Source organism: Aphelocoma coerulescens, chromosome 3 (genome assembly GCF_041296385.1).
Source record: "Aphelocoma coerulescens isolate FSJ_1873_10779 chromosome 3, UR_Acoe_1.0, whole genome shotgun sequence".
Taxonomy (NCBI): domain Eukaryota; kingdom Metazoa; phylum Chordata; class Aves; order Passeriformes; family Corvidae; genus Aphelocoma; species Aphelocoma coerulescens.
The window spans coordinates 79,907,381-79,919,957 of record NC_091016.1 but is presented as its reverse complement, the minus strand read 5'-3'; the positions used below and the strand labels follow the sequence as shown (position 1 = coordinate 79,919,957).

At 46.6% G+C, this 12,577-nt stretch overlaps 1 protein-coding gene across 1 annotated transcript in view; it reads right to left on the bottom strand.

Annotated features, from left to right (window-relative positions):
• The window catches only part of SCML4 (Scm polycomb group protein like 4), a 43,919-nt gene that overhangs the window by 21,259 nt on the left and 10,083 nt on the right, over nucleotides 1–12,577 (bottom strand). The window contains exons 3-4 of the mRNA XM_069008588.1: nucleotides 10,745–10,945; nucleotides 7,060–7,254 (exon numbers count right to left, since the gene is read on the bottom strand). Of these exons, the coding sequence (XP_068864689.1) occupies nucleotides 7,060–7,254; nucleotides 10,745–10,945 (396 nt within the window). The remainder of the gene's footprint in view (nucleotides 1–7,059; nucleotides 7,255–10,744; nucleotides 10,946–12,577) is intronic.

Genomic DNA, 12,577 nt, shown 5'->3' with positions numbered 1-12,577 from the left:
TGAGATGTCTACACCAAAATGCAGTAACTGTAAAATAAGCTGAGTTTGCTATTAATAAATACAATAATCTCAGCCAGAAATTAGGTAGAACAGTACATACAATGCATGAGCCTGTGCATGTGTTTGTATGAAGGTATAAGATCTTTTATAAAGTCTTTGCTTCACTTCTCCCTGCTCAGTGCTGCTGCTCTGCTTAACTTTCTGGTATTTCTTCTGCCACGTAAGTACAACACATCTGCGCGCTGAAGTCTTAGTTCCCCTTCACAAAACCTTTCTTTTCCTGTCTTCTCTGCTGCTTCTCCTGACATCCCCGGTTGACCTCAATCCCAGCAGCTAGGAACTCACCAATTCCCCTTTGTCAAGCCCTTTTATCCCCTCCTCTTTCCATGATCCTACAGAGCCAGTTTTCCTCCACACCACTGTGCTGCACTGTGCCGTGCTGCTGGGGAGCAGGGCTTGCCCTGGGACTCCATCCTAGGACTCATCCCCAGCCTCACTGTGTTTTCCTTAAATCTGGCTTCTCTGATGAAGACCATCAAGCCACTGCCACCTTTTTGCTTAAGTCGCTTCTGTAACCTTATCTCTTCCATGAAGAAAGCCACCATAAAGTACCTGATTCCCCAAACCACCATTTGCAGCTTATTTTCAGTCACAGGATGTACTTCTCCTTCCCAGATGCTGGTGGTGGAACTCCTTGCCTTGCACCCTTACCTTGCCCACTGCTGCCCAAGGCCAGCACCGTCCCAGCACAAACAGCATGTCACCACCAACAATTTGCTTCTGGTACTCTCTTAACTGTTTTAATCCCCTGCTTTGCACTCATTTTGCCAGCAGATTAATGTTCTTCAGGCAGATGCTGTGTGTTGCTACTTTCTGAAAGGCATTTTGATGTACTCTCTATAATTACTGCAAACAAATAAATCCTAAGGAATTGGGGAGCACTGTTGATTAAACAGTGGCCAAGACTTTTCAAGAAAAAACAGGGAATGTTTTATTTCCATGGAAATGCCACTGTGTGTGGGTTTCCATTTGTTTTGTAGTGAACTAGGAAAGGATAGAGAGAAACAGCAGGTAGATAAAGACAGATAAGGGAGAGATGATGATGAAAGGCTGAAAAAGAGAGCAACATGAAGAAGGTGAAAAACTGAGCTGAAAAACTGAAGAACATCCAAGCAAAAATCAGCAATATTCCGCAAAAAAAAATCTGAGTCTTGTTTGCAACCTGTCAAATTGAAACAGCCTAAATACCAGACTCCCTTTCCCCACTCTCAGCTGTCTGCTTCCTGCCACAGAGGTGCAAGCCCAGGCCCTGCCATAGGCACCATGTACTAGGCAGTCCCAGAGCAAGGGCCCTCTCATCCAGATTCACATGCAAAAGTTCTACTCTCTTCCAAAACCTTTCTTATTTTATCTTTTACTTAATAAGCACTGGATCTTGAGGTTCACCTTTTTTCCCACTCACGTCTTTGAAAAAACAGGTTTCATGTTGGCTTACGCTCACAGCACTTGCATAGGTTTCTCATCACAAGTTCTGGCTTGTGGCCTGCTCATCTGACTCCTTGAAATACTGGTGTATTGGATCACAGGTATTTGGGTCAATATTTTAAAAGCTTAGGAATGGAAATTCCTGTTTCAACTTTAATTTAAGATATTTAAAATAAAAGCCTGGACTACTAACTTCAGATATCTCCTAAAGGAATCATACAGCCCTAGGGAAAAGTCTTAACTAGCTAAAACAAAGTTAAAGCTAAACCTGGAGCTAAAACAGAATAACAATCACATGATTTACCTGACTGGGGCTCTGAAAGTCTCCATGCTTCCTCCACGTGACTCTGCTTGTAAAGTTTGAATTAAATGCTTATACCCAGGGGTATTTTTTTCTGTAGTGGATATGATCTCATCCATCATGCTTTATGCATTTATGCCTATCATTTCATCCACTTTCCTTATGCATACCCTTTGATATGGAGAAATAAAGCATCCCTAAATTCTATTTCATAGCTCGGCTCTCTTTTCTAACATCCATGGCTGCAGCCCAGGTAATATCCAGCACTGTCGGTGTCTGTGCCATGGCACTGAGCACATCTTGGGATGAAGGATGAAAGGGCCTTTGGGCTTTTCCTTATTCACTGCTGAGGGCAGGGGGGCTACCCCCACTAGGGGTAACTAAAAGGGATGAATTTTCTTGCACCCCCTCAAGTCAGTGAAGGTAAAACAGCCGAGCAGAATGTGGGAAGGAGGAGTTCTCTTGTGCTGGCTGCTGGAGGGATGTGTGCTTACAGCTTCATTGCTTAGCACCCACAAGGACATATAATTTCATAAACTTAAAGGAACAGAAAGGGAGTCTTTCTTCATTTGTGAGTTAGCAAACAGTAATCTCACAACTTAAAGGTCAGAAAGTTCAATTTAGCCAATTCTGCCAATTCTATAGAGTCCAGGCAAAATATATCACAGCTGAATTTTCTCTCTTCCATTCATCTCTTATTTTTCTTCTTACCAGGATTTGCTCCTTAGTGTACATTTTATTAGTTTCTTCTGATCTAGGTTTAAAGGGTCTGAATGCTAAAAGCCTCTGCTACCACCCTCATGAAACCTCTCCACAGGAGCACTGACTGACCCTCTCTTTTCTTTCAACTCCCTGCCTTTACTTCCTATCCCTTGGTCCATCCTAAACTGTTCCTGTCCCTCCCCAGGTTTCTGGGCTACAGCATGCAGCTCCAGCTGCAGTTGCCTCTCCTTTAGCTCTTCCACCGAGTTACCACCCTGGACACCTCATTTCAGGAAGCCAGTCCTCAGGATGGTGCTCCAGCTGCAAGCAGGACCTCAGCACAGGGGTCCTCGGTGGGATGTCTTGCCCTGTGGCCAGTTGTGTCAGGTGGGGAGGGAGAAGGCACCCAGCCTGTGGAAGGAAGGAAGGAAGGAAGGAAGGAAGGAAGGAAGGAAGGAAGGAAGGAAGGAAGGAAGGAAGGAAGGAAGGAAGGAAGGAAGGAAGGAAGGAAGGAAGGAAGGAAGGAAGGAAGGAAGGAAGGAAGGAAGCCATCCCAGCCTTTCTCAACTGTACTGCAGGCTCTGCCATCAATCTAAAAGCCCCAAAGACCATATAAACTTTTTATATTATACTTTGTTGTGGCTGGATGGCTCTGCTCCCTCTTTAAGAGTGACCTTAATGTTTTATTTATTGTTTAAAGGATAATGATTGTGGTAGAGGAATATATGAGGCAATAAATGGCCTTTGCAGGTAATTAAATGCTGAGGAGAGCTGAAGCTATTGATAGCCATAAAAGCCATTTATTCTGAGTGTGCTGAGAAGGCAGGAGCACTGTTCCTCTTAGCATGCAACAAGAGAAGATTAAACAAGCCATGGTACTAGAAAGGGGAAAGACAACATTTTTCTTACCCTCTCAGGGCTTGAAACTTCTGAGCTGCTGTTTATTTGGTGCTTGCGACAGAAAATATTGATTGTAATAATATGTGGTTTTCTATCATATTATTCTTTTTTTCCTAGCTGTTTTAGAAGGGCTTTGCACATGTTGGCAAGAATTATTGCCCTTGTTCAACAAATACTCAAATAAAGGCACAGCAGGGAAGAGTGGCTTGCCCGCATAGTCAATGGGAATGTCTCATAAAAATCCAGTTCCCAGGCCAGTGTCTTGCCTACTTAGTCATGCTCCCATTGTGCATTGCTATTGTGCTTGTCATATCAGCTTTTCAAGGGCTTGTGGATAGGAGAAGCCCACCTTCCTAAAGACAGAGGCACTAGCATCCTGCTATGTTTCTGCTCCATATAGATCCCGACTTCCAGCCAGTGCACAAGAAGAGGTGTTGTTCTCCTGTGAACAGTGGTAGGGAACTCCATATGCTATCTACGTATCCAAATTTGACTTGGCCATGGGGAGAACAGTAAGGCTGAGGACCTTATTCACAGACCTTCCCATCTTCCTCTGTGATAAGAATGATACAGGGTGGCCACAGAGGTTCTTGCATAAAGAAAGTTTTTCTGCAGCCATGCTCTGTGTGGAGACATCAACTGTCTAACAGCACAAAATAGCCAAAAGCCAAAGTTTGAGACAGAAGGAGCAAGGAAAGGATTGACTGAAAGGGAAAATAGATGTTTATCAAAGTTCATGTTTCCCACATAAGAGAAACCTCTTCCATTTCTGTGCCCACCAATAGGCTAGCCAGAAGTTTTTTAGCAAACATGACTTCCTCTGAAAAATAATCTAGTACTCATAGGTGCATGTCAACAGTATGTACATGTCCTAGAAATGTCCCTTTTGCATGCTCCCATCTAAGCCTCCATTAGCTGAGCACGAGGCAAATGATGAAATCTGAACACAGAGTGGAGGTGTTTCACAGGATCTCTGTTGGCTTCCCACCATGTAGCCCCTGCCACACCTCACAGAGTTTTCTGCACAGGTCACCTAGGTCTTGCCATCATTTTAGCTCAAACTGCTCTACCGCTTCCATGGAAAATTCTGGGGTGCAGGTTCAGAGATGCTTTGAACCCAGGTGCTGTGGGGACAGGTAACATCTCAGGATTTGCTGTAATGTAGACCTGAAGCTGGGCATTTCCCAGTTGAAAGCCTGGGAGTCACCCCACAACTGCTCCCCACAAATCACTCTCATGAGCCAGAAAGTCCCTTCACAGCTGAGAAAGAGCCATGGGGAATGTCCCATGTGAGACATGAGACATGTGAGGGCCACTGGCAAGGCAGGCAGAGCGTGGGGCTCAGGTGCAAGGAGGGTAATGCACTGTCAACAAGGCTCATTGCAGAGGCCAGCTCTAGGCACAGCCTGATGAGTGTGCACTTCCTAGGCATGTAAAACATAGTTGTAATTGATACATGCACATGTCAACAAATCCCACCTGGCCTGTACACAGCCATTAGCATCTGGCAGCTTGCTGTGAGCACAGGTGAATTATGGCCTAGGGGCATGTGCTTTGGGGCAAGGTTAAAAGGTGACTCCTGCATGGTATAAGTGGATTAATATGGCTGGACACGATGCCAGCTTCTCCTCTCACTTCTAACAGTGTAAATCATGAGTAACTGCACCAAAGTCAATACATGGATTAGATTCATTGGTGCAAAGGGGTTGAAAAGCGCATGATTTTAAAAGAAAGGACATCTTGATTACAAGATGGAGAACAGAAACAATGAAAAATGTGGCTGCTTTGCATGGCTTCCTGTGGTGCTTTATTATGGCCCTGCTCCTTCCATGCGAGCTTTATCCCAACAGGTGCCCTCCCAGACCTCTGCAGCAGAGCTCCTATGGTCTTCCTTATCACTGCACTATGGGAAACCCAGTCTCTGCTCTCTGTAGCAGAGGAACCCCCATGCTGGCCTTGCTGCAGAGAAATGCTGGCTCCTGGTGAGATGGAAGGAGATTTAGGTAATGCAGCATTAAACATACACTCAGGGCCTCAATCCAACCTGGCCTTGAGTACTTTCAGGGATGGAGCATCCACAACCTCTGGGAAACCTGTTTCAGTCCCTCACCACTCTCACAGTAAAGAATTTCTTTCTCATGTCTAATCTAAACCTACCTGACTAGCCCAGGATGCCAAGCCCATGCTGCTTCTCGGGGCTATTAATTGGACACACACCCACACACGCACACACCCCACCCCACAGTGGGAGACCCACGAAAGAAAAGCCTTGCCTACACCCACATCTCCTGCCGAGTCTGGAGGAAAAATAATTTTTTGCCCATCCTCAGTGTCTGGAGATCCAGTGAGGATGGTGTCAGAGACATCTGCACTGGAATTCTGTGGGGAGGGAGACACTCAAAGTGTAACAGCAACTGTAAAAATTCCAGTTGTGGAATTGCCTTCTCTCACACACAGCCCTGCCATGCAAAAGTAAATGCAAATGTACATGCAAATTAAAATGCAAATGAAACGCAAATGCCAGGCCTCCTGGGCTGCACTCGCTCAGTGCTACAGAAAGCCCTTGACCTCTCAGAAACATTCAGCTTGCTGCAAATGTCCTAGTAGAGAGGGAAGAAAAATACTGCTTTCCAGTCTGGGCTCCTGCATTTCCTCCCCTATGTGTAAGAGTGGCAGCTGGATTTCTTTGTATAAAAAGATGATTTCTGCACTGTGTGCACAGCTCTCTCCCAGCTTTGGTGTGCAAAGTGCACACTTAGGGTATTCTTGGTGAACAAGTGATTCAAAAATCGTAATTGTGGACACTAAAACACCTTTCTCTCATCTGCCAGCATGTGTCTGCTGTTAAACTGAATGCATGAGAGACAGTGTGCTCCCCAAACACCCACAGTGCTGTTAATAAAAGAAAAGGAAAAATAATTTAAGTCAGGAGGAAGCCGGCAGGTGAAATGAAGGCTCGTGCCCATAATTTACATCTTTCTTTTTTTCTAAACGAGCTTTTGCAATCCCATAGTAAGGCCCCAGGGCAGCTTTCGAGCCGCTGATTGCAGATGGGGCTGCAGGCATGTCCCTGCTCCGTGGGGACTGTGTGGGGCCAGCACCCTGTCCCAGAATGTGAGCAAGAATGAAACTCAGGGGTGCCATCCATCTGGGAGCCCAGTGCTGCTCAGGGCAGGTGCTCTCAGGACCACCACCATCCTTGGATGCATCTGCCCCATGCCAGAGCCCCTCCAGGCTTAGCCCCCCATGGTCAAGCACTAAGACAGGGACCTTGTAGGCACTAGAGGGTTTTAATCTAAATGAAACATTCCTGCAAGTAGCAAAGGAAACCATTTAGCAGTCACAACTCATTTAGGTTTATACTCACGGATGGAGGTGGCAGATCAGGATCTGGGCTGACTGTGCTACAGCAAATAACAGGTACCTTAGGTTTATGCTAACATAACATGCTGGCTCAAAATTTCTCTGCTGGGGCACCTCAGCACAATGGTTCTCACCTGAACACCTCCTCTATAGCCACTGGAATAATACCGCAAGTAAGCTCACTGCCTCCCTCTGCAAAGGGGGCCACAGAGGCCTGCAGTTCCCTATCATACACAGCACAGCACCAAAAAAAAGCCATTTCTTCAGCTCTATTCAATCTTGAGCCCAAGGTGACCAAAAGAGCCTACCTGCCTCCATCCGTCTGTTCTCATACGCCTCCGGGCTCTCTGTCACGGCGCTGTACTGCTGGAAAGGCTGGTTGCTGAAGAGATTGTCACACAGGAGGCTGCGACAGAGCTTCTTCAGGAAGCGCAGGACATACCCAATGCTGTTCACTACCAGCAGGCTCTGGAGATGCTGCTTCCCCTCAAAAGACGCTGAAACTGGAAAGCAAAACAGGAGCAATTCGATACTTGTGGGTGCATGGCAGGAGGAAGAATGAGAGCAGGGGAGATAATTTTTTTCAAGTGTTTGTATGTCTTAAAATATTTTGCAGAATTACCCTACCTGAGACACACAACAAACTGGAGGAGTGTAAGGAGCTGAGTTTGTGTGACCCAGATCACCTTCCCCCTGGAGAGCTGAAAGATGCTGACTGGCATGGCCAGCAGTGCGAGCTTTTCTAATACATGCATCCAACTGAAAACTATACTGTGTCATTAGAAGGAGGCAATTATGATACCCTGGTCTAAGGAAGGGGAAAGAAAACGATCTGCAGTGATCACCAATAGTGATGGGCTATTAGGCTGACTTCAGCAGTACCCAAGGTTTTAAAAGATAATGGGGAGGTAAGAATTAAAGGCATGATTGTGAATGAATGAATGAATGAATGAATGAATGAAAGGTACCAGGATTGTGCTGAAGAGAGAGGTAACAGCTTCATTGTTGATCTTTATTTACTGAGTTAATGGCATTTATAGGCAAGGGAATCTTGGCAGTTGTGGTCTATCCAGAATTCAGTAAAGTATGAGAAATCTTTCATTCAATTGGAAATGGTTGCATATGAAAGGTGGGTCAAGAAATGGCAACAGGGTCTGCTGGCAGGAGACCCCAAGTCCCAGAGAGAAACCAGCAGCAGTCTGTGCTGGCACAAAAAGATTTTGTGGATACTGTAAGCTGGCAGACATCATCAATGGAGAAGAGGATTGGGAGATTGCACAGGAAGGATCAACTGATTTTGACTTCTCTGATAGTAAATATGAGTGAAAAGAAATCTGGAAAGTAAACAGAAATCTGTAACTCTTTGAGGAGGCTCAAAACAACCTGATGGGAGAAGAAATGATAATACAAGCTTACCAGATGCCCATAAAACAGCAAGGTGACACAGTCATGAAAAACTCAGACATATTTCCAGAAAGTGTGGAACAAAACACTTCCAGGAGAGAAAATTGAGTGTTAAAACCACGATACAAAGTTCTGGAGAAATCTGAGATGGATTGATGGGCATCATTCTGGTCATCCAGGCTGAAGAAGGGTGAATTCACACTCGCAGAAGTGCACAGGCAGACCACATGGATGTTTGGGGAACAGGAAATTTTCCCTGTGGCACTGCAGCCATCACCATCCTGCTATGTGGGACTGTGGCAAGACACCTGCACTCCTTTCACTGATCTTTCTCACCTGAAAGAAGTTGTGTATCTCAGCCTAGCAGGATGAGGGCAGCTCTCTCAGAAATACATCTAAGGGTGAGAACAGAGCAATTAAAATTCCTGGGTAAACCTGTCAGGGGACATATTTAGCCAGGAATCAAAAAGGGCATAAGGTTCAAGTCATGGGAGAGAGGGATGGGTCAGAATGGACCCACCAGGATCAGTTGTAGCAGGACACATTCAGGTTTGCAGGGAGGACTACATGATATGGCTGCCTGGACTCTTCCACCTGGAAGGTTTTTTCCCAATCCTAGAGTCTCCCATCACTACTAACAAGTAAAAATTGCAACATTAGACTTATAATTTTGGGGATAACTTCTGAGATTTCCTGTTGGCCTGAGCTGCTGTGAGGGATCATGCTCCACAGCTGGTTGAGCATCTGTGAGCCAAGCCATGGGAAGATTGGAAAGCCCCTGACAAAAGTCATATGTACTGCTGGGAGTGAGGTGCAATTGCAGACCCACACCATGACTAGGGGGTCATTCACCTCTCTTTAATGACTAGAAGCAGCATGAAATTGGGAGAAATGTTGACCAGGTGCTTTTAGTTCAGGTGAAGCTGAAGCTGAGCCAGCTCAGAGGAACTGAGACCAAGGAACTTGGCAGGCTTGGTGCATAATATGACTCTCCTGATTATAATGAAAATCATATATGCAGCACAGAACTAGGCAAAAAGGAAGCTTTGGACTGAATTGCTTCAGTCTTGTGTTTCTGTGAACAAGTCTGGATCATTCTCAGAGTATTTCTGATGTCCCTTAGGGAAGGAACACCTGTGATTACAGACAACTCGAGGAGAGGGAAGAAGCACGATTTATATGCTGCACAGAGGGCCAGAGCTTGGACTCCCACACAGGAAGGTCCCAGTGGCACAGCTGAGCATCTGCAGTCCCTGTGAAACTGATTGGACTTGCAATCCTTGGCTTTGTGTTCGTGCCTGACTCATCTGCAGCAGCTCATTGGAGAGTGCTGTTCCCATATTCCCATCGTTGTTTCATTCCCACTGCATCCCCATATGCCAAAACAATGTTGTGACACAAAACTCTTGCTGTGATAGAAGAAAAGTTCATGTTCACGCTGAGAACCAGGCCAGGGAATTCATCATGGGACATGGGAGGCTCATCAGGACACAGCAAGAAGTGCCACTGTGGGAAGATGAGGAGCTCCTGGGAAGTTCCCCTTGGTCTTTGATTCTCTCTGATATATTTGTGTAGACTGTGTGCGGTTCTGCTGCATGGGGAATTGCCATGGGACTTTTGCAATTCCTGCAGCATAGAGCAGGTTTGGCTCATGAGCTTCAGGCAGGGGAACACACCAACATCTAAACTCCATAAAAATTGCCCTTTAGAGAAACACAAAATCATAGAGTCATAGAAAGATTTTGGCTGGAAGGGACCTTTACAGGTCTCTTAGTCCAACCCTCCTGCAATGACCAGGGACATCTTCAGCTAGCTCAGATTGCTCCAAGGCCCATCCAACCTGACCTTGAATATATCTGACGATGGGGCATCCACCACCTCTCTGGGCCACCTGTTCCAGAGTTTTGCCACCTGTCTGGGTCTCCTCCCCCTGTCATGTAGCCCTGGGAGAGGGGCCCTGGGGGGGACACGGGGTTTCCCTGCCCCTGGTCAGCCTCGTTCCCCATTGGTTGTTTTGTGTCCTCCTGCGCAGGCAAGGACCCTCAGGTCCTGTGACTGTGGGAGTTCCTCAGCAGAGCCCGGCCATGCGGCTGGAGAAATAAACATCTCTGAAACATCTAGCAAAAATTGGTCCATATATATTTCTTTCCATGGGCCTCCTTGTTTGGTACATCATGTTACAGTATCCCCACTGCAACAGCCACCCTCATCACATGAGGCATGCATGTGTACTTGTGGTGGCAATGTGTGTCATGAAGTGGGCTGCCATTGCTGCTCATCCTTGAATGGCTGCATGGAAACAGCTCTCAGCCCTGGCCTCAGCACTGTTCCAAAGAGTGGTAAGAGGCAGACTATGGAGTGTCTGTTCCTCCCCTGAATCACCACTGCAATACCCCTTACCAACATTCTTTCATCTGACACCAAGGTGATTCCTGCAGCAGCTCATTTTACAAAGGCGTAAGTGATATTTAAAGCTGGTTGCCATCCCACTGATGGGAACAGGACTTCCAGGGCAGTCAGGATTGGGGAACACGTTAAGACTTCAAGGACTTCCCAACTGGCCACAAGCCCCCTACAAAGATGCTTTACCTGACACCATCTCGCCTCCGTAGCCCTGCCTGATGAGGGAGAAGACCACCTTTTGCTGGAGCGCACAGTCGATGCAGGCTTGCACTGCTTGCTGCAGGGCTGCCGACGGCCGCTCTGGGCCAAAGTGCTCTGGCAGCTGCTGCACCTTTTTTCTGTCAAGGTACGGCCCCAGGTTCCCTTGTTTGTTGACATAAATGCAGACTGAAGACATAAAATCCCAACAAGGTTATTACAAAACAGTCCTGAGAGCACCCTAGCAAATTCTAGCATTCTACATTTCTGTTCATTTCCCAGTTCTTCCTTCACTAGTGAATCGTTGCCATTTGTGATGGCAGAGCCAGACTTCCTTATGCTGATGACCCATTGCCAAAGCAAACCAAGCTGAGTTTAGGTCTAGCTCAGTGTCACAGGCTAGTATAAGCTACATGCATCTAAAAAAAGCTCCTGTGTATGCCTGGGGTCTGCTCTCTTTTCCATGAAACTTGTGACCAGAAAAATGCCCTGGGAGTGCAGAACAGTGACTACCAGTGGTGACCTCACAGCAAGAAGGGAGTGCCAGCCTGAGGTGTGTTTTCAGGTTGTTTCTTTTTTTCCCTCTATGTGTTTTTAGACCAGTTCATTGGGACCCACTCTGAGAAGCACTGCTCTAAGATGAGTTTTGTAAAGACTTTGGATCCTTGCTTCTGACTTTAATTCAGCTGGGAGGAGGAGTAATTTCTGGAGGCTATGCTGCACTGAGCTGCACAGCGCCACGACAGAGACTCTGGTTTTGGGAACTTCCTAACCCTCCATGTCCAACCTAACACTCTACGAACTGCATCAAGTTGAGAGAAATTGTACATGGTGTGCAGTGATACGTTTTGGGACCACAACAACGTGACTGTGCTGCAGAGGGGTCTGCGAGGGGGTCTGCCCCAGCCTCTCCACAGCCAAGCCCTGCCTCCTCTCATAAGCTGCAAAGGCAGTTTTTCGACATGCCATCAGGCCTGCCAGCAATAGCCAAAAAAAAAACGAGTGTTCTCCTCACTACCATGAACTTATTTTAAGCTTAGCTGAGGCCAACTGCATCTCAGGGGAAGCAGGGATGGTGCTGCTGTTAACTAAGGGCGACTGAGACACAGCCTAAAGTCAGGCTAAAGTGAGACATATTATAATAGCTGGCTGAGTGTGCTCGAGCTGTCATCTCTCAAACAATATAACATTATCTTCTGACAGAAATCAGATATGTGACAAAAAAAAACCATCAAGCAGAGTGGAGGACATGATGACAGCTGCGTAAAGTTGGAAATAATTTACAGTTTGCATCACCATAATGAAAATCTAGTGCAACTGTCACAGTGCACTCTGCTCCCCCATCTCGCAGGGACCAGCAGAAGGGGCTCAAGCAGTACATCCTGGGTAAACAGGAGGATAATAGCAATCACACTTATCATGATACCACTTTACACCTTCCAAGTGCCAAACAAAAAAAGGGGTAGTGCACTGAAAATACAGCAGCAGCATGCAGGAATTGCGGGGGGATGTCAGAGTGCAGCTTTCCCAGAGTGCCACTCCTCGGCAAATCTGCAGAATGTGGCTTCTGCGTGACAATCCACTCGTTTTGTGGGGGCTCAGCTGTGGGAGGGACTCCACAGCTTGCAGGCAATGTGTTGAATCCCCCACTGGAAACCCAGGGTCCCTACAGTCCTTTCAAAGCAGAGAGGGAGGTAAAAGCTGGCTTGAGCTTCCCTTCACCTCCTGCCAACCCTGCTCTGGTGGGAACTTGCAGGCAGTGTTGGGAATATGCTGGGAGGAGAGGTGCCAGTGGCATGAGGATGGGCAGACAGAGGTGTG